The following is a 25992-nucleotide window of genomic DNA, read 5'->3' as shown; positions in this document are numbered from 1 at the left end:
TTGCCGTTGTGTTGCATATTTAGAAAGCACTGTGAGCTGCTTCTGTAATGCTGACTGCATTTCCTTTTTTTGCTGTGACAGGATGTGATTGGATGGTATAAATTTCGCCATAACACTGAACAAACAATAACTTTCAGGGAGAAGGTTTTGCATCACAACCTTCAGACTTACTTGTCTAATCCAGAACTTGTTTTCTTATTGGTCACGTCACACTCTACAACGGAGACGGAATCTACTCACCTCATGGAGTACGCTTTACATAAACCCCAAGATGAGTAAGTGCATCTGGATAAAATAAAAATGAACTATTGGTCCCCTTTTCAATCCCTGCTGGTCCGTCGCCGATGTTTTGGTGGTCTTTGCCTGTCGTTACCAGTTAAGCATTGATGACTTGCCATCCATGCCTGTAAAAACTGTCTCATTCCGTATGTGCAGGCGTCACTGCTGAGGCCGGTGATTGGCTGCAGAAATCACAGGCACATGAACCACATGTCATCACTGCAGAGAAGTAAGCAAAGACTGCTGGAGACTATTGTAGTAAGAGGATGGTGCCGGCAGGGATTTAAACAAGACTTGTCACTAGGTCAAAAGCAGCCAGTGGCTCTTATTTTATTCCCACTGCTGCCCTTACTATTACGTTTTTGTTTGTTTTTTTCTTTAAATCCGCCATACGGTTTCATAAGTATGAGCTATGTAGTGCTAATTGTTATGGTGTTTACCAAGGGGGCGTGGCTCACAGGACACTCTAGGGGCGTGCCTTTAGGCTGCTCTGCATTATTACCCTCTAAGCCACACCCCTACATAAAGACCATAAGAATGATCATCAAGCAAAAGGCACATGTCTCTGGAACAATATGACGGATTTTAAAAGGGAAAAAAAGAGAAATACTTAAGAGGAACTGGTATAAAATAAGAAAAAAAAAGTGGACTTTTCTGACCGAGTGACAGGTCTTCTTTCAGAGGTAAGGTATGATGATTAATTTTATATTGCTTTTACTGCTGTTTTGGTAAACCGGTATCTTCCATCCTGTGCCTAGTGGTGTTTTACTGCAACAGAACCTTTTTTTCATGTTATTACCCCTCTTGCTAATCGTGAATTTTTTTTAAAATGATTATTATTATAAGGTATCCATATTAGGTCTATTGTAGGCGTAATATAATTTTTTTATTTATTTATTAATATTTTCTGTATGAAAAGTTGTTCTGGCAGCAAAAGGGGTACTCATATATAGGTGTAATAAAATAATTCTCTACTGGTGGCTAAATTCTATAGTACTTGTGTTCTAGGAAATGTGTATATAGTTTAGAAAAAATATATACCTATTTTTACTGTAATTAGAACATTGTGTAAGGTAACACCTTGCAGATGTGTGGCGGAAAGACAACTATGAGGTGCAGAAAAATTAAGAACAAATCTGATGCGTGGAAGATGCGCTTTGTTCCCCTTCATGATGTTTTTCTTAATTTTCCAGTCTTTTACAGAAAGTGCCTCTTATAATTGCCAACTTAGGGTTATCCGAACAACAGGGATACAGCACTTTATTTGGATCCTCTATGTCTGCTGGATTTAACCGTGCAGTTACAAATCACAGGTAGGTGCAGAAGTGTGAGCTACTGGTCAATGTTAAATTGTTTAATTAGAGGGAGGGTGGTGACAGGGGTTTTAATGAAACTGGATATTCTCTTTAAGGCTTATGTGGCTATCATTTAAAATAATATCAATTTGCTGTCATTATGTAGCACGATTCTGATTTTTCTCAGAATTTTTCTTTTTGTCCACCAATTGTCAGTCAGTGGTACTGTGGAGGCAAAGCTATTCAGCTCCTTGATTAAGTAGAGCTCAGTCTTCAGCAGGAGCCAGCCTGTGGAGAGCGGAATGACTTGTACTGAGTTGCTGTAAGTAACCAGCTCGCAAGTACTAGAGAATATGTGCGCCCGGCTGCGATGGGTTTGTGCGCCCCAGCTGCGATAGGTTTGCGCTCCCCCGCTGCTTTGGGCTTGCGCGCCCCGGCTGCGATGGGTTTGCGCGCCCCGGCTGCGATGGGTTTGCGCGCCCCGGCTGCGATGGGTTTGCGCGCCCCGGCTGCGATGGGTTTGCGCGCCCCGGCTGCGATGGGCTTGCGCACCCCAGCTGCACTCCTGGGACACTAACTTAAAAGGAACCTGTCTGGTCCAATAATGCTATTAAACTGCAGATATAGGATAAATCTGCAGGTTAAAAGTCTCCCCTTGTACCTCCTTCACTGCTAGTGTGCTCCATTACCTAAACCTCACCTTTCTGTGTAAGTTCACTCTTAACTCCAGTTCTGCATCCAGTCTCTATGCTAACTTCTGTATTGTTTTCATCTGCATGGGGTAAGAGTTAACTTCCTCACACAAGCCTTTTATAAATTGAAATAAAGGAGAATTCTTGAGCCCTCCTCTGGCTTCAAGCCCAACCCAGTTAGACCAGTTTACAAGTGAATTAAAATATGTGGTGGAAAAGTGTTGTAAAAAGTTTCCTCTGCAAATCCTGAGAAACTGCTGGAAAATATGCTTGACAACTGTGCACACAAATCAATCAGATTTTGGTGGTAATCTTGTTTTACTTCATTGCCTCCTCTAGCGGTTATATGCAAAGCGCTTTCTTTTGCCCCTTCCTGTCTCTGAATCCAGCTCCTCAGGAATAATAAGTAGTTGTAGAAGGACACCCACATTCTTCAGGCAGGGAATACAGAAAATGTGATGTTCCACACTTGATAAAGGCTTCTGTGTAAGTTGCGACATTGCTGTTTTTTATCCCCTGCCTGAATAGTCATTTATGCTGACGTTTTTTCTACTTTTCATATTTAAGGTACGTTCCCATGATGAGTCTTCGGTGAGTTTTTGATGATGCAGATTTTCTGCACCTCTTAGGTTTCTTGCGGTGTTTTCATTGCGGTTTTGAGGGTTTTTTCTTTTTACATGCAGTTTTTACGCTGCGGTCTGTCTATTTTGGATGTCATGCTTTAAATAAAGCGGATTTGTTTTTTATATTTCCTACTATTTTTCTGTGACAAAACCTTACTGATTGAGTTATGTGCAATTTACATGCGTTTTTTTTAGCCTGGCAAAAAAAAAACAGTGGTCATGAGATTTCTATAATTTCCATCCAGTTTGCTGAAACTGTGAAACTCCATATTTTCGCTATGCAAAAAAATACATAGTGTCAAAAACTCAACGTGAGAGCATAACCTTGAGCGTATGGGCACATGTTTTTTAATCTTAAAAAAAATGCAGCATTTTACAGTACCAGCAAAGTCCTGAAGTTTCAAGCACACGTTGCTTATTTTTTCCTTGAAGATTAGTATCAGTTTGAAATCTGCAGCATGTCCATTCTTTCAGCGTTTTTGTAGCGTTTTTCATCTATGTGATTGAGGGGTAAAAAGCTAATATTTTCTGCTGATTTTTTTTCCTGCCAACAAATCAGTAATTCCAGTAGATTTGTCTACTGCAAATACTGAATGTTTGAATATACCCTTGTGTTCACTTTTGTATGGTGTGGACTGTTTTATTTAAAGCGAGTCTGTCATGTCCTTTTTAGCATGTAAAAAGTGTGCTGTTACTGATGCAGTGTGCATGACTAACACGTTTTTTATTAAAAATGGCGCTGTAATCCTGTGCACAAAGCACATATATAGTTAGATCGTACCTGCTCATTTAGTCATATGGGTGTGCTGAATGAAATGATTGCAGCGTCGTTTTTAATGAAAAAATGTGTTAGTGATGCACATTGTAATGCAACGCACAGGTTAGATGCTTCAAAGTACATGACAGGTTCCCTTTAATGGATTTTTTTTCAATACTGTTCCCACTGTTATTTTCTGACTTTTGTGCTGCGTCCAATTCCTTCTAATGGCAATGTGTTCTATCCACCAATGATGGCTGCAGCAATCTCATGTGACGACACGTTATTGCTGAAGGCCAGAGTACCCGTCTGGAGGTGTTGCAACCAGGGCTTGTGGAGTCTGTTAGGCTACTTTCACTCATCAGGTTTTTGCTGTCAGGCTCAATCTGGCTAAACTTAAAGGGAACCTGTCACCCCGAAAATCGCAGGTGAGGTAAGCCCACCGGCATCAGGGGCTTATCTACAGCATTCTGTAATGCTGTAGATAAGCCCCCGATGTTACCTGAAAGAGGAGAAAAAGACGTTATATTATAATCACCCATGGGCGGTGCCGCTGCTGGTCAGGTCAAACGGGCGTCTCCGGTCCGCTGCGGCGCCTCCCATCTTCATTACAAGACGTCCTCTTCTGATCTTCAGCCACGGCTCCGGCGCAGGCGTACTTTGCTCTGCCCTGTTGAGGGCAGAGGATAGTACTGCAGTGCGCAGGCGCCAGAAAGGTCAGAGGCCCGGCACCTTCGCACTGCAGTACTTTGTCTGCCCTCAACAGGGCAAAGTACGCCTGCGCCGGAGCCGTGGCTGAAGATCAGAAGAGGATGTCTTGTAATGAAGATGGGAGGCGCTGCAGCGGACCGGAGACGCCCGTTTGACCTGACCAGCAGCGGGACCGCCCCTGGGTGAGTATAATCTAACGTCTTTTTCTCCTCTTTCAGGTAACATTGGGGGCTTATCTACAGCATTACAGAATGCTGTAGATAAGCCCCTGATGCCGGTGGACTTACCTCACCCGCGAATTTCGGGGTGACAGGTTCCCTTTAAAAAAACTGGATCCGGCGAACGTAGCTGCCGGATCCGTTTTTTTCCCCATAGACTTGTATTAGTGCCGGATGATATCACGTTTCGTCCGTTTTTTCGCTGGATCCGGCAAACCTGCCGTTTCTGGAAAAATCGTCCATAGCAATGTATTTTGTCTCCGGCGAAAAAGCCGGAAGCGCCGGGTCCGGCGCTTTCGGCTGTTTGCTTGAATGGAAGCCTATGGGAACCAGAAGGTGCCGGATCTGGAAAATGATTAATTCCTGCGCTGGATTCCGTTTTTTTAAACTGAGCATGCTCCAAATTTTTTTTTATCCGTTTTGTCGGAACAAATTCGTTTTGATGAACAATTGAACTCTTCTACTTCTTTGAGAGCAAGTGAAAACTTTTGCTGAAATATGGTCAGTTTTCTATGGGAGTGGAATCTTTTTCCCTCCAGCAACGCTTTGCTTGCGCCATGTCGTCCAAATACTTGTCAAAATCAAACTCCTCATCTGATGAGGATGAAGGAACGGCAGCAGCAGCACTGGCAGGACCCCGAGTCCTCTTGCTCTTGGCCGTCCTGTAGTTCACTTATCCTAACTGCTTCCTCAATCAGAGCTTCTTTTCCTTTAGTAAGCTGTTGATCCAGCAATATACAATGATTCGGGTCCACATAAACAGCTGCCAGAAGAATTTTATTTTCTAATAGCTTCTTTCATTGAAGCAGCAATGCCATCTGCGATTAAACCTCCTCTTTGGAAGAGGCAAAAGAACAAGTTCTACCACTCCTTTATAAAAATGCCAGGAGTTAAATCCTCAGCTTGTAACTTTTTAGTCAATGTGAAGCAATTCCTTCATTTCAGCCACCTGTGTCCATTGACCTCCATGTAGTGTTAGGGTTGGCCCTATCTACAAGGAAGGGTTTTAGCTCAAGCAATCGCTCAGTCATTAAATAGGTGCTGCCCCACCTAATGTCTTGATTCACAATTGCCCCTTTTCCAGCACATCTCTTCAAGATGGAATCAATTTTAGGGGTTCTGGCAGCAATAGCCAATTTGCTCACTTTCAATCAGAGGTTTAACTTTTTAACCCCTTTACCCCCAAGGGTGGTTTGCACGTTAATGACCGGGCCAATTTTTACAATTCTGACCACTGTCCCTTTATGAGGTTATAACTCTGGAACGCTTCAACGGATCCCAGTGATTCTGAAATTTTCTCGTGACATATTGTACTTCATGATAGTGGTAAAATTTCTTTGATATTATCTGTGTTTATTTGTGAAAAAAACAGAAATTTGGCAAAAATTTTGAAAATTTCCAACTTTGAATTTTTATGCAATTAAATCACAGAGATATGTCACACAAAATACTTAATAAGTAACATTTCCAACATGTCTAATTTACATCAGCACAATTTTGGAACCAAAATTTTTTTTTTGTTAGGGAGTTATAAGGGTTAAAAGTTGACCAGCAATTTCTCATTTTTACAACACCATTTTTTTTTAGGGACCACATCTCATTTGAAGTCATTTTGAGGGGTCTATATGATAGAAAATACCCTAGTGTGACACCATTCTAAAATACACCCCTCAAGGTGCTCAAAACCATATTCAAGAAGTTTATTAACCCTTCTGGTGCTTAACAGGAATTTTTGGAATGTTTAAATAAAAATGAACATTTAACTTTTTTTCACCAAAAATTTACTTCAGCTCCAATTTGTTTTATTTTACCAAGGGTAACAGGCGAAAATGGACCCCAAAAGTTGTTGTACAATTTGTCCTGAGTACACCGATGCCCCATATGTGGGAGTAAACCACTGTTTGGGCGCATGACAGAGCTCGGAAGCGAAAGAGCGCCATTTGACTTTTCAATGCAAAGTTGACTGGAATCGAGATGGGACGCCATGTTGCGTTTGGAGAGCCCCTGATGTGCCTAAACATTGAAACCCCCCACAAGTGACACCATTTTGGAAAGTAGACCCCCTAAGGAACTTATCTAGAGGTGTGGTGAGCATTTTGACCCACCAAGTGCTTTACAGAAGTTTATAATGCAGAACCGTAAAAAAAAAACCAAAAAAACATTTTTTCACAAAAATTCTTTTCGCCCCGAATTTTTTATTTTCCCAAGAGTACGAGAAGAAATTGGACCCCAAAAGTTGTTGTACAATTTGTCCTGAGTACGCTGATAACCCATATGTGGGGGTAATCCACTGTTTGGGCGCATGGGAGAGCTCGAAAGGGAAGGAGCACCGTTTGATTTTTCAATGCAAAATTGACAGGAATTGAGATGGGACGCCATGCTGCATTTGGAGAGCCACTGACGTGCCTAAACATTGAAACTCCCCACAAGTGACACCATTTTGGAAAGTAGACCCCCTAAGGAACTTATCTAAATGTGTGGTGAGCGCTTTGACCCACCAAGGGCTTCACAGAAGTTTATAATGCAGAGCCGTAAAAATAAAACAAATTTTTTCCCAGAAAAATTATTTTTTAGCCCCCAGTTTTGTATTTTCCCGAGGGTAACAGGAGAAATTGGACCCCAAAAGTTGTTGTCCAATTTGTCCTGAGTGCGCTGATGCCCCATATGTGGGGGTAAACCCCTGTTTGGGCACACGGGAGAGCTCGGAAGGGAAGAAGCCCTGTTTTACTTTTTCAACGCAGAATTGGCTGGAATTGAGATCGGACGCCATGTCGCGTTTGGAGAGCCCCTGATGTGCCTAAACAGTGGAAACCCCCCAATTATAACTGAAACCCTAATCCAAACATACCCCTAACCCTAATCCCAACAGAAACCCTAACCACACCTCTAACCCTGACACACCCCTAACCCTAATCCCAACCCTATTCCCAACCGTAAATGTAATCTAAACCCTAGCCGTAACTTTAGCCCCAGCCCTAACCCTAACTTTAGCCCCAACCCTAACTGTAGCCTTAACCCTAGCCCCAACCCTAACCCTAACTCTAATCCTAACCCTAATGGGAAAATGGAAATAAATACATTTTTTTTTAATTTTTCCCTAATTAAAGGGGTGATGAAGGGGAATTTGATTTACTTTTATAGCGGGTTTTTTAGTGGATTTTTATGATTGGCAGCTGTCACACACTGTAAGACACTTTTTATTGCAAAAAATATTTTTTACGTTACCACATTTTGAGAGCTATAATTTTTCCATATTTTGGTCCACAGAGTCATTTTGAGGTTTTTTTTTTTTGCGGGACGAGTTGATGTTTTTATTGGTAACATTTTCGGGCACGTGACATTTTTTGATCACTTTTTATTCTGATTTTTGTGAGGCAGAATGACCAAAATCCAGCTATTCATGAATTTCTTTTGGGTGAGGAGTTTATACCGTTCCGCGTTTGGTAAAATTGATAAAGCAGTTTTATTCTCCGGGTCAGTACGATTACAGCGATATCTCATTTATATCATTTTTTTTATGTTTTGGCGCTTTTATACGATAAAACTATTTTATAGAAAAAATAATTGTTTTTGCATCGCTTTATTCTGAGGACTATAACTTTTTTATTTTTTTGCTGATGATGCTGTATGGCAGCACGTTTTCAGCAGTACCATGGTTATTTATATCGGTCTTTTTGATCGCGTATTATTCCAGTTTTTGTTCGGCGGTATGATAATAAAGCGTTGTTTTTTGCCTTTTTTTTTTCTTACGGTGTTTACTGAAGGGGTTAACTAGTGGGCCAGTTTTATAGGTCGGGTCGTTACGGACTCGGCGATACTAAATGTGTACTTTTATTTTTTTTTTTTAATTTAGATAAAGAAATGTATTTATGGGAATAATATATACATATTTTTTTCATTATTTAGGAATATTTTATTTTATTTATTTATTTTTTTTACACATTTGGAAATTTTTTTTTTTTACTTCACATCACAGATCGTTGATCTGACAGATTGCACAGCACTCTGTCAGATCAGCGATCTGACTTGCAACACTGTAGGCTTACCAAGCGCCTGCTCTGAGCAGGCACTTGGTAAGCCACCTCCCTCCCTGCAGGACCCAGATGCCGCGGCCATTTTGGATCCGGGTCTGCTGCAGGGAGGGAGGTAAGAGACCCTCGCAGCAACGCGATCACATCGCGTTGCTGCGGGGGGTCTCAGGGAAGCCCGCAGGTAGCCCCCTCCCTGTGCGATGCTTCCCTGTACCGCCGGCACACCGTGATCATGTTTGATCACGGTGTGCCGGGGGTTAATGTGCCGGGGGCGGTCCGTGACCGCTCCTGGCACATAGTGCCGGATGTCAGCTGCGATAGGCAGCTGACACCCGGCTGCGCTCCCCCCGTGAGCGTGGCCAATCGCGTATGACGTACTATCCCGTCGATGGGCATACGGGCCCACCTCGACGGGATAGTATGTCAGATGTCAGAAAGGGGTTAACGGAGTTCCACCATGTCCCTCTTGCAGACTATCTCTTATTGCCAGCTGCAGCGTGTGCACAATACAACCCATGTGATGAATAGGAAAGAGGTATGAAGCAGCTTCAACAAGATCTAATTCATAGAATCAGAGGATGGTAGAGTTTGAAGGGACCTCCTGGGTCATCTGGTCCAACCCCCTGATAAAAGCAGGATTCACTAAATCATCCTACACAGATGTCTGTCCAGCAACAGTTCTTTAATTGTATAGAATCATTTTGCTGTTCTTCTGTAGTAATATCTGTTTGTTCCTCTGTTATGGAAACAAGATTGTGGCCTTCCATCTCCAACATACTGAATGTGAAATATTCTTCTAGCTGCTTTTCACCTTCATTATTCTCATTCATCAGTTTAATTGTACTTATCATGTTTGAAGCATTATCAGTTCTTTTTTTAGTTCATAATCTTGCACAACTTTTTCCACTAAGGTCTGGAGAAACTGGCTGCTGTGATGAGCTTTGAGTATCTTTCGCTGCCAGTGTCTTAGTAACAATTTTTTTGTTGCCACAAACCTATCCAATGTTGATAGTTCACAAAATAGTTCACCCTGTGACATGTGCAGGCATCCATTTTAAGAAACGCAAAGCATCTCTTGAGAGTCTTTTTAAGATCTTCCTTTTGGTTAAGGGCTTCTTCAATCACTAATTTTCTAATACTTTCTCTTTCCAGAGAAACACCAAGTTTGCGAGCCATTTCTCCATTAAGAGCTGTAAAAGCTGGTAGTGCAAATAATGATAATGGTACACTGTCCTTCACAACAAGCTCAATGATCTGTCTTTTAAACACATCTCCTCAAACTGCATTGAACTACTGTCATTGTTAAAGTAACATGGTCACTTACAAAATATCTTGTAACTGATGTTTGAGACTCTTTCCTTCTCCTTTGCCTGGCGGGAAGCGCTGGTCTCTGGTTTCTTGGTGCTTCTATGATCTTTTTCAATCACAGCTTTGTAAACTTCTGGGTGGCAACGTTGTAAATGTCTTTTTAGATTGGAAGCTCTTGAAGGAGCATTTTTATCACTGCCCGAGTATGCACTGATTTTGGCATCACAGCATTTGTTTTCATCTGGGTTATTTATACACAACAAACTGTTTTTCTCCTTCGCCTCATTGGGGGACACAGGACCATGGGTGTTAATGCTGCTGCCACTAGGAGGACACTAAGCAAAAATACAAAAAAGTTAACTCCTCCTACGCGCAGTATACACCCTCTGCTGGCTCTCTCATGAACCAGTTCTTGCTTAGTGTCTGTAGGAGGCACTAGGGTCTGATTTCAGACCCCGATTTTCTTATTTTATTTTTTACTATTTTTGTCTTTTTTTTTCCCCACGGATTGACTGGGCGACGGGGCCTTTCAAGGTCCCGATCTCCCAAAATCATCAACAGGCGGGAACGCAGAATGTCGCCTCCCCGTACCCCCTCCTGCAACACCAGCCTGAGCTCTCATCGGGGCGACGGATTCCCACACCAACAACGGACGGGAACATGGGGTGTCGCCCCCACGCACCCCCTTCCGGAGCCACAACTTCAGTCAGTCCCTCCCCAATGAGGTGAGAAGCCCCCCTCGTGCCTTTTGTGTGGCCCTACTGCACCCACCACTGACTGAAGCGGCTGGTTTCAGGATTATCTCATGCCCTCTCCACCTCCCTATCAAAGGGATGGTGGATTGAGGATGGACGGCGCAAACGATATTCGCTGTCTGTGGCCCTCCGGACTGTATCACAGTGAGTACCGCCATATCAGTGGCAAGGGGGTCCCCTTACTTGGGACCCTGAAGATGAGGACGACATCCCCGGGGCCCTGTGTTTATCCCGGGCCCCCGTGGGGAGCGACACCACGGCCGTTACCCCTCCCCCCCGACCCCGTTAGCCTGCCTGCGCCTCACTCCATTACCTGCAGCTATCTCCAGCCTCTGCCGCTTTCTGTGGCCAGCTTAACTGCCGCAGCTATCTGCTACTGCGTCCGTTAGCGCTGACCGCGGCTGACCCCATCCCCGCGGCCTCTAATTTAGTCCCCGACTTCTGCCTGTGGTAGGCCCGGCGACGCCCAGGGTCTCGTCCGGCTCCACCCCCTGTTGGCGGCTCCGCCCCGCTCTCATAGCGCTTCTGGCTGGCCTGTTCAGGGTGGGCGGGGACTCGCCCTGCATCCTTCTATGGCCCACCCTGCTTTACTCTTCGCCCTCTACTTCTGCATCGGACATTACTTCCTGGCGCGTAGGAAGCTTGTGGGGACGCCATTTCTGCCGCAGACCCGTGCACTGGCACATCTCTGGGGGCACGCAGGACCTGGGTAAGACAGCCACATACGCTGCAGGTGCACGCTGCTTAACCCTTTCGCTGCAACACTCATCCGCAGCAGGCATTATCCCTCCGCTGCGGGTTCACAATCTATACGCTGCAGGCATCTCCCTGCAAGCTTTCATCAGCTTTTTGCAGTATGTCTCAATCAAAGGCTAATAAAAATGCGGATAAAACGCACACCGTTATCTATGCCTCTTGTACCTCATGCAATGTTTCCCTACCGCGGAAACATCCTAAACCTCTCTGCACAAACTGTAAGGCTTCAGGCTCTCAGCCCTGAGTGGGCTTCCTCTTTGACACAGTCCATCGCTTCTCTCGCCAAAGCCTTAGAATCCTTTTGCGATTTCTCCTCAAGCCAGGGCATCTCTTTACCCCCTGTAAAGGGTTCCTCAGCCGCACACATCGCTGTCAGATCGGGGCCAGACGGCTACGCACGGTACTCATCCCTCTAGAAAATGTACCTGTGACACCTCCCCACGGAACTCCGATGCCTCTCCATCTGCTAGCTCTGGGTCTCGTTCTCCTTCACCAGGGGCTTACAGTGAGCACGACTCAGAACTTGAATCCGATGTGGCCCCAGACCCGGATTCCCCTGAGTTCCAGGAGTCTATTGACTTCCTCATCGAGGCGGTTAATCGCACTCTGAAAATAGACGAAGAAGCCGGTATTAATCAGGATCGCCCAGTATCCTTTAAATGAACAAAACTGCCTCACAAGTTCTTTGCCAATCATCCTGAGTTCTCGGACATTGTTAAAAGGCATAGAAATCGCCCAGATAAGCCCTTCACTGGCCTAAAGCCCCTAGAAGCACGGTACCCTTTTGCACTGACTCTGAGACAGGAATGGACTGAGTCCCCTGCAGTAGATCCACCTATATCGAGACTCGCTTCAAAGACTCTTCTGTCTCTGGAAGACGGATCTTCCATTAAAAATCCCTCCGATCGCCAGATTGACAACATGACCAGGTCAGGCTTCAAGGCGGCTGGAACAACTCTATTCCCTTCCTTCGCCACTACTTGGGTAGCTAGAGCTATGGTAGCCTTGGCCGAGGACATAGTGAAATCCAATAGAGACAATAGCTTGCCGCCCGAAGTGTCCAATCTTGCCTACCAGATTGCTCGAGCAGGGGATTACGTAGTTTATGCCTCCCTAGATGCGGCTAATTGCGCCGCACTTGCGGCCGCTAACGCCGTAACCATCAGGAGAGTAGTATGGCTCCGTGAATGGCGGGCAGACTCTGCTTCAAAAAAATCCTTGAATTCCCTGCCGTACCAGCAAGGGCGCCTGTTCGGAGATAAACTCGATCAGATTATCTCAGATGCTACCGGCGGAAAAAGCAAGTTCCTCCCTCAGCGTAGACCCATTTGCCCCTTTCAGATCCAATCCCAGGTTTGCTTCCGCCCCTTTCGCGGTACCACATGCTGGTTATCCTCAGCTGCTCCCGCTAAGTCGTCTCGCCCCCCGTGCAGAGGCAGGGGGTGGCAAACTTCCTTCAGACCTTCTAATTCCTGGAAAAACAGATCTCCCAAAAGTGCCCCTTCCCGAAAATTCTCTTCTCAATGACCTCTGGCTGTATCCGGTGGACAAAGGCACTGTAGGCGGCCGTCTACTTTTGTTTCGCCAAGTATGGTTATCGGTCGTTCACGACCAGTGGGTCAGATCTCGTGTCTTTCGGATTCATGATCAACTTCATTAACCCCCCTCCCCCCCGACGCGTTTCTTCCAATCTAGTCTTCCAAAGTCCATGGCGCACGCAGTTCCCTTTACCAGGCCTTACAGGCACTTGCAACAGCGCCGTTATCGTTCCAGTTCCTTCCACAGAAAGGTTCAAAGGCTTCTACTTGAACCTGTTCGTGGTCCCCAAGAAAGACTGAACCATGCATCCCATTTTGGACCTGAAGATGTTGAACAAATTCCTCTGTGCGCCATTTCAGGATGGAATCCCTACACTCTGTCGTCGCTTCCTTGGAAAAAGAAAGCCTGGCGTCAATCGACATCAAGGACGCGTATCTTCACATTTCGATCTTCAAAAGTCATCAAAGATTCCTACACTTTGCGGTTGGAGACTATCAATTTCAATTCACTACTCTGCCCTTTTGGCTCGCCACTACCCCCAGGGTATTCACAAAATTCATGGCAGCCGTCATGTCTATCCTGCATTCCCGGGGTGTGGTGATTCTTCCATATCTGGACGATCTTCTCGTTAAAGGTCTGTCTTATCGGGCTTGCGAAGAGAGCGTCTGTCACCATCAACAATCTATCTCGTCTAGGTTGGCTGGTGAACATGGAAAAATAGTTTCCAGTTCCATCCCAGTGAGTACCCTTTTTGGGGATGATCTTGGACACTTCCCTAGGGTTGGTAATTCTCTCTCAGGAAAAGAGTTGCTTTCTAATCCAGGGAGCCCAATTGCTTTCTCTGGGCCACTCACTCCCTGTGGTTCGCCATACAGGTACTCGGGAAAATGGTGGCAGCTATCGAGGCAGTGCCTTTTTGCCCAATTTCACTTCCGTCCCCTGCAGCAAGCCTTGACATCAGTATGGGACAAGAATCCAGCCTCCCTGGGTTGCCGCTTTCGCCTGGCACCCAGAATCAGGAGATCTCTCAGGTGGTGGACTGCAATGTTGTCCTTGGATCAGGGAAGGTCTTTCCTCCTGGTTCACTGGCTGGTAGTGAACACCGACGCCAGTCTCCTCGGATGGGGAGCAATTTTTCGTCACCACACGGCCCAGGGACGTTGGTGAGCTCAGGAAGCCAGTCTTCCGATCAACATCCTTGAGATCAGAGTGATAACACTGTCTCTTCAGCGTTTCCATGACCTCTTGGCGGGACGTCCTGTCCGGATCCAGTCAGACAACGCCACGGCTGTGGCGTACATCAATCGCCAGGGAGGCACACGCAGCAGAAGAGTGATGACCGAGGTTTCACACATTCTACAATGGACCGAGGCAAATCAATCGCTCATCTCTGCAGTTCATATTCCGGGGGTAGACAATTGGGCGGCAGACTTTCTCAGCCGCCAGGGCTGGCCTCGCCGAGCTTGGCATGTGGAGCTAATGTATCTCGTCGCCGACGTTCCCTGGAGGTTACCGGATCTTCCGGACTTTCTCTCCCAGGGACCCATTTGCCACCAGAACTCGAGAGTTCTGAGTTTAACGGCCTGGCCATTGAATTCTGGATTCTAGCCCAAGCTGGGTTCTCCCGCCAAGTGGCATCTACCATGATCAGCAGTAGGAAGCCTGTTTCCATGCGTATTTACCATCGTGTTTGGAGAATTTTTTTCTCATGGTATAAAGAGAAGGGTCTTTCCCCGTTGGTGTTTTCTATCCCCTCCATTCTGGAGTTTCTTCAAGCGGGTCTGGATTCAGGCCTAGCACTGGCCTCTCTCAAGGGCCAGATCTCGGCCCTCTCCGTCCTTTTCCAGCGTCGGATAGCTTCTAAGCCTCAGGTTAAGACATTTATGCAAGGAGTTTCGTATCTTGTCCCTCCGTACAAGATGCCTTTAGAACCTTGGGACCTTAACTTGGTCCTCAGTGCCTTACAAGAGACTCCCTTCGAGCCATTACAGGATGTCTTTCTCTCTCCTTTCATGGAAAGTTGCCTTTCTGGTAGCAATAACGTCCATCAGACGGGTTTCGGGAACTGGTAGCTTTGTCGTGCAAACCTCCGTTTTTAATTTTCCACCAGGACAAGGTGGTGCTCAGGACGGCCCCGTCCTTCTTACCTAAAGTCGTCTCGAGGCATCTTTTCAGCTGAATGAAGACATTGTCCTGCCCTCGTTCTATCCGGCTCCAGTCCATAGTACTGAGAAAGCCCTTCACACTCTGGACTTGGTGAGGGCTCTCAGAAAGTACATTTCCAGAACGGCGTCTTTTCGCAAAGCTGATGCCCTTTTTGTGCTTCCGGATGGTCACAGAAAGGGTTTACCTGCCTCGAAGGCCACGATAGCCAGATGGCTTCGTTTAGCGATTCAAGAAGCTTACCGTGTCAAAGGCCAGCCTATCCCCGCGGGGATTAAGGCACTCTCCACTCGGTCCGTGGAGGCCTCCTGGGCCATTCGGCACCAGGCATCCGCACAGCAAGTGTGTAAGGCTGCAACTTGGTCCAGTCTTCACACGTTCGCTAAACATTACAACATTCATGTTCAAGCCTCCTCAGATGCGGCAGTCGGCAGACAGATTCTGCAATCAGCAGTTTCGCATCTATAGGCCTCATTTAATCACTTAATTCTATCTGCATTGGGTTTATGAGGTTTCACCTGTTGTGACGGTTTCCCACCCAGGGACTGCTTTAGGACGTCCCATGGTCGTGTGTTCCCCAATGATTGGCTCGGAGAAACAGGGATTTTTGTGTACTCACCATAAAATCCTTTTCTCCGAACCAATCATTGGGGGACACAGCACCCACCCTGCTAGCCCGTTGGCCTGTAATCTTTATTGGTTTTCACATATTGCAATTCTGTTTGTGAGCTCCTACTGCTTTGGCACCGAACTGGTTCACGAGAGAGCCAGCAGAGGGTGTATACTGCGTAGGAGGAGTTAACTTTTTTTTGTATTTTTGCTTAGTGTCCTCCTAGTGGCGGCAGCATAACACCCATGGTCCTGTGTCCCCCCAATGATTGGCTCGGAGAAAAGAATTTTACGGTGAGTACACAAATAACCCTGTTTTTTATCTGGAGTCACTGTGAAATTCTCAAATACAGTTGACTTCATAAGATGCTTCTAGACATTTTGTAATTACCGTATATACTCGAGTATAAGCCGAGGCACCTAATTTTGCCACAGAAAACTGGGTAAGCTTATTGACTCGAGTATAAGCATGCATTGTCCCCTCATCCCTGTCCTGCTATGCATGGCTCCCCCTTCCCTGTCCTGGTATGAATGCCTCCCCATCCCTACCCGTCTGCATGCCTGCCTCCCCTGTCCCTCTCATTGTATGCATGCCTCCTCCTTCCCTGACCTGGTATGAATGCCTCCCAGTTCCGCCCCTGTATGCATGTGGAGATGCATCCATATTCATCACCTTAATGAGCAGTACCACGTGACCGCTGAGCACAGGAAGAGCTGCAGGCAGGCGCCGGCCGTCGCTGGAACGTGATGTAGTGCCAGCACCAAGGGCACCTGGTATGATGTGCCGGCCCCTGGCACCCGCTGCTCCCCCTCACCCATCGGCTTTCTGTATCGCGACTTGTGTATAAGCCGAAGCGGGCATTTTCAGCACAAATAAATGTGCTGAAAAACTCGGCTTATACACAAGTATATACAGTATGTAAATTCGCTCTCAAAATAATTTTGTCCTGTAAAGGTATATTGTTGTTCCGTTTTTTCGCCGGATCCGACTAGCTGATCCGGGGGGGGGGGGGGGGGGGGGGGGTCGAGAGTCATTTGACGGATCCGGCGCCATAGAGTTCCATTATAGCAAACAACGGACGGCGATGGATCCATCACTGTCCGTTTTTTAGACTGACACAAAATACGTTACTATGTCCATTTTCTCCGGCCGCTGGAAAAACAATTTGACGGAATCGGCAAAAAACGGATGAAACATGAGGCCATCCGTCGCTAATACAAGTCTATGAGAAAAAAAACTGATCTGGCGTCATATTTTGCCGGATGTTTTTTTTTTTTTTCAGAATTCGCCGGATTGTGCCTGACGGCAAAAAACTGATGTGTGAAAGCAGCCTTGATCCTGCTTTCCTGTTCACTCCAGAAGTTCTCAGATGAATGCAGGCATTCCTTCCCTGTGTGTTTATTTTTTCCCTTATCTGTAGAGGAGAAGCTTCACTACTTATCATTAGTGATGAGCGAGTATACTCGTTGCTCGGGTGGTCTCCGAGTATTTGACTGCTCGGAGATCTTGTTTTCCTTGCCGAAGCTGAATGATTTGTGGCTACTAGACAGCTTGATTACATGTGGGGATTCCCTAGCAACCAGGCAACCCCCACATGCACTCAGGCTGGCTAGTAGCTGTAAATCATGCAGCTGTGTCAACAAAAACTAAATCTCCGAGCCATCACAAATACTCGGAGACCACCTAAGTGTGCTCTGGAAAACCCGAGCAACGAGTACAAGCGCTCATCACTACTTATCATGAATATAAACTTCAGCACAGATTCATCTCCGCTAAAAGTCTAGACCTTAGATCAGAATAGGACAGACATTTATGGGACATTTCATAACTTTCCCAAATTCTTAGGAAAAAAATATTCCCCACAAACTGCATTGAACTACTGTACCCAGTTATATATTTTAGGAGTCGGTCCATTTTATTCCGACTCAACCAAAATGGGCTCAGACTCCGACTCCACAGCCCTGCCGATCTCGACTCCTCAACTCAGACTTCACAACTCAGACTTCACAGCCCTAGTTGCCACAAAAGCACCAAGAGAGAGGATTTTACTTATTTAAAAAAAACGTATTTGAAATAAGCTTAGCTAAAATAAAGGAGAAAATCAAGATTATAATGGAAATTAGTCTACAATTTAAAAAAAAATAAAAATAAAGATTTTATATTTTCGCAAAATTCCCCAACTCTGCTTTGTATATTTAATGAACATGGCATGCTTTATTTTGGCAGATCAGAGTTTTTTAATGAAGATGGCACTTTAAAGGAAGTGAATAAAATCACTGCTGTGTGTACAAGTTTACAAGAAGAACTGAAGGTATATGAATTATGAATTTATATTATGCCCAGGTTTTTATTACACCCAGTTATCATTTTACAATATGTTTAAATGGTAAAATATTAGACCTGAATTGCAGTGGAGAAGAAGTTTTCTACACAATGGATATATGGGTTGGACATGTAGCTATTGGAGCAATTTGTCAGATACTTTTTTTTTAAATAATTTTAGGAAAATAAATGAAGCCTAAAGGTTGGCCATAGTAGTTATTGAATAAAAGCTAGCAATGTGGGATTGAAAATTAATTCAGATTACCTACTATTAAACATCTAGCTGCTGTATCCTTAGATTTAAAGGGAACCCGTCACCCCCCCCCCCCCCCAGGCATTTTTAACTTAGGCTAGTTTCACACTAGCATTTTGAGGAGCTGCGGAGGGCTGCGGACTTCCTCCGTGAAGCCCCGCCCTCGGCCACACCTCTGCCACTAGCTCCGCCTACTTCTGCATGCGGCCTGCATACCTATCTTTAACATTAGGTACGCAGGTCGTGTGGCTGTATGCGGATGCTCCCACATAAGTCGTTTTGACGATGCGCCGAAAAAAAGAAATTGCTACCAGCTGCATCCTACAAAACGCTAGCGTGAAACTAGCCTAAAAGAGCCACCTTGTGCAGCACTAATGCTGCATTCTGTCAAGGTGGCTCTTTTAGTTCTGGTCCATGCCAACACTGCAATAATCGCTTTTATAATGTGCCCCTCATACCTGAATTTTAAAGGGGGGCAGGTCTTTCCCCCCTGACACAGATGCATCACAGCCGTCACTCAGGGCCTCTGTGCGCCAGGCAGGCTCTGTATCAGGGCTTAATCTGCTTCCCGGCTCCTTACAGCAGGAGAAAAGATGGCCGCCGAGATTAGGAGGTAAAGCGCTTCTCGTGGGAGATGAGAAGCACCAGAAAAGATGGGCGGCGCTAACTGATGGTAGGCAGAGCTAAGCCTGCGGCCTGAACCGGCCAGAAGCCGGGAGCTAAATTTCTAATGCGGCCCCTGATGCGGGCCGCGACCCTACACCGCCACGGTACAGCTTCCGGACCACCGGTGCCCGACCCGGCTATGCAGGCCCGGAGTTTAAGAAATAAAGTCCGCAGCGCATTGTATCTGAGAGCACCTCCCCCCATCCCAGGGACCAGGACCCCACTGAACCTCTGCCAGCCACTGCAGATCTACTCACAGTAGGTGCACTGGCTTGATATTCAGACTCAATCCACCGACGCTATAGTCAGGGGTAGGTGGAGAGCTTCTGCCGCCTTCCATCATCCGCTATATCAGTGGTGATGCAGTAGGGGGGGCTGCACGGACGCCAAAGGAATAATGTCCGACTGTGCGCCTGGCTCCAGGAGAGGTAGATGGAGACGATACGCCATGTGGTCGCCTGCTGGTGTGGGGAGATCGGAACGCGAAGGAACAGTCGCCCCTAAAATGAGCTCAGGCCTGGCTTCCCACGTCGCAGGAGAGGGTATGGGGACGGACTCTCCGCGTTTTCGCCTTTTGATGATTCGGGGGAGATCGGAACCTAGAAAGGATCCGTCACCCCCTTCACTCCGTTAAATAGAAGCGTTAATCTGGTCGGATCCTATGTGTCTCAACAATGTCCTTAAACTCGGGATGGTTGGCGAACACTCGGTGAGTTTGCTTAGTTCTCTTAAAGGATACAGCATGGTCTGCCTTAGATGAGGGTTCCTCGTCTACCTTCAGAGCGTTGTTCACTGACTCAATGAGAGAATCAAGTGTCTCCTGATCATGCAGAGATTCCTGATCTAAGGACATATCAGACTCGTATTCCGAAAAGGGTTCTCTGCTAGCCCCTGGAGAAGGGGAGCGAGAAATTGAACTCCCTGAGGCCGAGCCACGGGGAGGGTTGGGGGAGATGTTATGGGTCCTTTTCCTGGAAGCATGAGAGTTTTTAGATAAAGTACGACCCCTAGCGGGTAACGAGTTTTGCAGAAACATTCGCAAGTGACAAGTGAAGGCCCTGACTAGAGGAAGGGCCCCAGAGAGAGTCTATCCCTTAGACTAGGGATGCCATAGACCAAGAAAGAGAAGTTGCCCACTCAGGGGGAATAGGCTCGCTGGGGTCGGTATCAGTGATGAGTAGCTCCTGGGCAGTCACCGGTTCACAAGCAGTGCAGAACGCAGTATTTTGACCCCGGGGTAAAGAAACCTTACAAGTAGTACAAGAAGCAAAAAACAGTGTGCGTTTTGTTAGTCTTTTTGGTAGGTTTTGGTTGAGACATAAGGTACCTTCACACTGAGCAGCTTTCCAACGAGAACAGCGATCCGTGACGTTGCAGCGTCCTGGATAGCGATCTCGTTGTATTTGAGACGCAGCAGCGATCAGGATCCCGCTGTGACTTCTAGCTACGACCAGTGATGTCCGGAACTTTATTTGGTCGGCGTGATTCGTCATGTTTGACAGCAAAAGCAACGATGCCTGCAATGGTTTTTCATGGAGCTAACAACCAGCGAGAACGATAAGTGCGTCACTGGATCGCTCCTGCATCGTTCAGCTGTTGCCGGTGTTTGACGTCTCCTAGCGACCTAAACAGCAACGCTGCAGCGATCGGCTCGTTGTCTATATCGCTGCAGCGTCGCTTAATGTGACGGTACCTTTAGTTTTGCCTGTTATGGGAGGGCGTGTTTGCAGGGGAAGGGTTAAGCTAGGTTTCTGCAGCTTACCCAGGTCCTGTGTCTTGAGTCCCCTGGGGAGGTGCCACTTCGTTCAGATAAACTGTGCTGCCAGCTCTGTATCAGGGCTTAATCTGCTTCCCGGCTCCTTACAGCAGGAGAAAAGATGGCCGCCGAGATTAGGAGGTAAAGCGCTTCTCGTGGGAGAGAAGCGCCAGAAAAGATGGGCGGCGCTAACTGCTGGTAGGCAGAGCTAAGCCTGCCGCCTGTACCGGCCAGAAGCCGGGAGCTAAATTTCTAATACGGGCCGTGGCCATGCACTGTCGCGGCCCCTGATGCGGGCCGCAACCCTACACCGCCACGGTACAGCTTCCGGACCACCGGTGCCCGACCTGGCTATGCAGGCTGGGAGTTTAAGAAATAAAGTCCGCAGCGCTGTGTATCTGAGGGCACCTCTCCCCATCCCAGGGACCAGGACCCCACTGAATCTCCGCCAGCCACTGCAGATCTACTCACAGTAGGTGCACTGGCTTGATATTCAGACTCAATCCACCAACGCTATAGTCAGGGGTAGGTGGAGAGCTTCTGCCGCCTTCTATCATCTGCTATATCAGTGGTGATGCAGTGGGGGGGGCTGCACGGCCGCCATGGGAATAATGTCCGACTGTGCGCCTGGCTCCAGGAGAGGTAGATGGAGACGATACGCCATGTGGTCGCCTGCTGGTGTGGGGAGATCGGAACGCGAAGGAACAGTCGCCCCTAAAATGAGCTCAGGCCTGGCTTCCCACGTCGCAGGAGAGGGTATGGGGACGGACTCTCCGCGTTTTCGCCTTTTGATGATTCGGGGGAGATCGGAACCTAGAAAGGATCCGTCACCCCCTTCACTCCGTTAAATAAAAAATAGAAGATAAAAAGGAAAAATCAAGAATAAGATAAAAACGTTGGGGTCTGAAAATCAGACCCAAGTGCCTCCTACAGACACTAAGTAAGAACTGGTTCATCTAGAGCCAGGAGGGTGTATACTGCAGGGGAGGAGCTAATCTTTCTATATTCACTTAGTGTCCTCCTAGTGGCAGCAGCATAACACCCATGGTCCTGTGTTCCCCAGTGAGGCGTAGGAGAAATCTGAACTCCAATATGGTGTTTTCTACCAAATATGGGGTATCGTTGTACTCAGGAGAAATTGCACAACAAATGTTCTGGTCCATTTTCTCCTGCTCTCCTTGTGAAAATTAAAAAAAATTGGGGCTAAAACAACATTTGTGGAAAAACTTATTTTTTTCATGGCTCTACATTATAAACTTCTGTGAAGCTTCTGGGCTTTCAAGGTGCACACCATACATCTAGATAAGTTCCTTGAGAGGTCTTTCCAAAATAGTGTCACTTCTGGGGTGTTTCCACTGTTGAGGCACATCAGAGGCTTTCCAAAAGCAACATGGCATGGGCTAATTATTTCAGCAAATTTTACATTCAAAAGTCAAATGGCTCTTTTTCCTTTCTGAACTTTGCCATGCACCCAAACAGTAGCTTTCCCCCATATCAGGGGGGTATCTGCATACTCGGGAGAAATTGCACAACAAATTTCGGGGTCTATTTTTTCTGGTTACCCTTGTTAAAATAAAAATTTCTGTCTAAAAGTAACATTTTTGTGACAAAGTTAAACGTTCACTTTTTCCTTCCAAATATTCCTGTTAAGCACTTAAAGGGTTATTAAACTTCTTGAATGTGGTTTTGAGCATCTTGAGGGGTGCAGGTTTTATAATGGTGTCACTTTTGGGTATTTTCTGACATATAGACCCCTCAGTCACTTCAAATGTGATGTGGTCCCTACAAAATGATTTTGTAAATTTTGTTTAAAAAAAGAAAAAAATTGCTGGTCAACTTTTAACCCTTACAACTTCCTAAGAAAAAAAATTGAACTTTTATTAACTATTTTATGTGACACATCTCTGATTCAAGGGCATAAAAAATTAGGGTATGTGCACACATCCGGAAAGTATGCATAAGTTTCCTGAGAAAATCCTGAGGTTTTCTGCAGGAATTCTGCACGTGTTTTTAGCGCGTATTTTGCGCATTTTTTGTGCTGATGTTACGCTCACGCCCTGACTGGTGGGCGTGAGCTCGGGGGTTTGTGGGCCCCACTGTGCCACAAACCAGACTACCCTGGAAGGGGCGTGACTATAACAGCTGCTTGGGTTTTCACTGGAGCCTCTGATGGTGAGGTCAGGCTTGTGCAGCAGGCAGCTGCCAGGTGCTACTCCAGGGTGGTGTCTGGCTGTGGCTGCTGATCCCACTTGGGAGACAGGAACACCAGGATTGGTGCGGGCATTAGGCAGGACTGGCAGAAGAGCACGGCTGGAACACAGACGAGTAGGCTGGCACGGCTGAGACAGGGCTGGCAGAGCACGGCAGGAAACAGGACTGGCTAGGACGGCAGGAACACAGGACTGGAAGGCAGGGCAGGACTGGCAGGAACACAAGATTGGGAGGCACGGCAGAGAACACAGGACTGGTTGATGTGGTATATGAAGGAACAGGTAAGGGCCTGTTCACACTGGACGTGCAGGTACAGATATGTAGTTTGGAACACAGGGCTGGCAGAGACACGGCAGAGAACACAGGGCTTGCTAGGACGGCAGGAAACAGGACTAGCTGATGGGATATTAGAATCAGGCTGCACTCAGATGACACCCGAGTGCAGTCCAATTGTGAGTGAGATGAAGAAACAGGTAGGGATATATAGTTTGGAGGAACAGGTAGGGACCTGTTCACACAGGAGAGGAGTGAAAGACTGCAGATAGGAATGGAAAAGCAGCAAGCGGTAGCGTAGCGACAAAAGCTGAGCAGAGCCACAAAGAATGTGGAGAGAAGCTGCAGCAAGAGATACTGCAGAAGCTAAGCAAAGTGGAACCGCAAGGATTGCAGAGAGGAACTGCAGCAAGAAGTTTCTGCAGCAACGGGAGCGGAGCAGAGTAAGACGGAGCAGAACCGCAGAAGTGCGGAGCAGGGCCGGCGTCAGCACCCGGCGTACCGGGCAAATGCCGGGGCCCTGAACAAATTGGGAGGCCCACTCATGGCCGGGATACCAGGGAGCCCGGGCTGCTCCTCCAGCAGCTTCGCCACTACTTGAGCTCAGCCGTCACTTAAATAAACATGGCCGCGCACAGTGCACTCTGCAGCGATGTCTCTGCTAGTAATGACGCGGCCGGGCGGACACACAAGCAAAGTTAAAGGCACAGTGTCTGCCTGACCGCATCATTAACAGCGGACACAGCTGCAGCGTGCACTGTGGGTGGCCATGTCTGTTTAAGTGACGGCCATCGATCAAGCAGCGCTCCCTCCACAGCCACATGCCAGAGGAGCCTGATGGGTGACAAGCCTGGGGGAGGTGAGTGAGGCTTGTGTGTTGTGTCTGTCTGTATGTCTGTGTATGCCTGTATGATGTGCATATCTGTGTATATCAGTGTGTTTGACTGTACATATTTATGTATTTTTGTGAATTTGTCTTCAAATATATGTATGTAAATATCTGCGTATTGTATGTGTATATCTGTGTATTGTATTTGTGTGCATGTCTGCATATTGTGTGCGCATGTCTGCATAGTGTGTGTGTGTGCGCATGTCTGCGTACTGTAGGTGTGTGTGTGTGTGTGTGTGTGCGCATATCTGCCTATGTGAAGGATGAGGGGGAAGGCTAGGCCCTGTGTAATATGTCTATATTTCTCCTCCGTATCTGTGCATCATGAATCGTGGTATGTGGGCCCACTGAGACTCTTTTGCCCGGGGCCCACAAAATCCTGGAGCCGGCCCTGGTGCGGAGCAGCGGTAAAGCCACCAAGATGCAGAGCAGGCAGAGCCGCAAGAGTGCGGAGTGTAAGCAGACTGAGAACACAAGGAAAGACACAGCAGGGAAGGAAGCCACACACAAGGAGACCGAGATAAGACTAAGTACAGACAAGGCAATGGAACAAAACACACGGACAAAGACACAGGGACCAGGATATTCTGCCTCCTGGAGGGCGGACAAAGATAAAGGCAAATGCACAGAGAAAAGCCTCCAGAGAGGGAGTAACAGAGCTAGACCTGGCAAACTCAGAAGCAAAACACTAACTGAGCAAACACATTGCACAGGCCCAGAGCACAGGGTGGAGCTGCCATATATACAGGAGGCCTCTTGGCAATTGGCCAGAAGCACCTTAGGGAGGTGCACACAGTCTCAATAAGAATCCGAAGTGACTGGCGCCGCCCCCTATGCACACGGCCAGGAAGTGTACACAGAGCAGGCCGCCATGAAGCACATGGCATGGAACCAGCAGCAGACAGATCTCACAGCATGGCACTGGGTGAGTGAGTAGATGTAGCAGGCAGGTGGGGAATGGAAGGCCATGCAGTGATGCCAACAGGGTTGTTACAGCTGATTTTTTCACGTTTTGAGAAATCCGCAAAATTAATTAACATGCTGTGTATTTTTCCGCATGCATTTTTTTTTGCGGAAAAATACGCAACATGTGCAAAAAAAGTAGCGGAAACCATTATAAATGATGGGATGCATGTGTATGCGTTTAAGCGTTTTGGTTGCGAAAAAACGAGCAAAAAATCCGGAACGTGTGCACACAGCCTTAATGTTTGAAAATTGCAAAATTTTAGCCAACACACATACTTATTTGGCATCTGCACACTTGTACTAACCTGGAGAATTATATTGGCAGGTCAGTTTTGCAATATATAATGACCATGGTAAATAAAAATTGGAATTGCACTTTTTTTTTTACAATTTCAAATCTTATGGAATTTTTTTCCATGAATGGACTTATTCGAAAGTATAATTCGTCCTTCAAAAAAAAAAAATCCCCCATACAGCTATATTGACGGAAAAATAAGTTATGGTTTTCAGAATAAAGGGAGGAAAAAAAAACAAAAGCGCAAAAACTGAAAACCTCAAGGTCATGAAGGGGTTAATCATGGCCCAACAGACTGTGTAGTTATGTGACCTCTTCCATTTACAGGAAACTTGCAGTCGTGTGGCAGACAGTGAAAATTTTGTAGAAAAACTACTGCAGCAAGTTAACCAGCTCAAGATGCAAATCACAAAAAAGAAGCAACAACTTTGTAAACATGGTAACGGTAAGGTTTTATAAGGAAATGGTTTTGCAGTTTATCATGGTAGGTTTTTTGGCTCCTTTGGAATGTGCTAAAAAGATAAGTTTTGGAAAGAGTAAAATAAAGTAGTAATATTTACCTTTCCAGTCACTTATGTTTTGATGTCCCCCACCCGTCTATTTACTATCACAACAGCCAATCAT

At 46.5% G+C, this 25992-nt stretch overlaps 1 protein-coding gene across 4 annotated transcripts in view; it reads left to right on the top strand.

The window, feature by feature from the left end:
• The window catches only part of ABRAXAS1 (abraxas 1, BRCA1 A complex subunit), a 58250-nt gene that overhangs the window by 27754 nt on the left and 4504 nt on the right, over positions 1-25992 (top strand). Inside the window, exons 5-9 of one of the 4 annotated variants that reach the window (XM_069743255.1) lie at positions 82-275; positions 1473-1592; positions 2834-2857; positions 17964-18048; positions 25696-25807. In XM_069743255.1, the coding sequence (XP_069599356.1) occupies positions 82-275; positions 1473-1592; positions 2834-2857; positions 17964-18048; positions 25696-25807 (535 nt within the window). Of the gene's footprint in view, positions 1-81; positions 276-1472; positions 1593-2833; positions 2858-17963; positions 18049-25695; positions 25814-25992 lie in introns of all 4 variants that reach the window. The other 3 variants (XM_069743254.1, XM_069743256.1, XM_069743257.1) reach the window with 3 other exon arrangements.

Source organism: Ranitomeya imitator, chromosome 1 (genome assembly GCF_032444005.1).
Source record: "Ranitomeya imitator isolate aRanImi1 chromosome 1, aRanImi1.pri, whole genome shotgun sequence".
Taxonomy (NCBI): Eukaryota; Metazoa; Chordata; class Amphibia; order Anura; family Dendrobatidae; genus Ranitomeya; species Ranitomeya imitator.
This window is presented reverse-complemented; position numbering and strand designations above follow the sequence as displayed.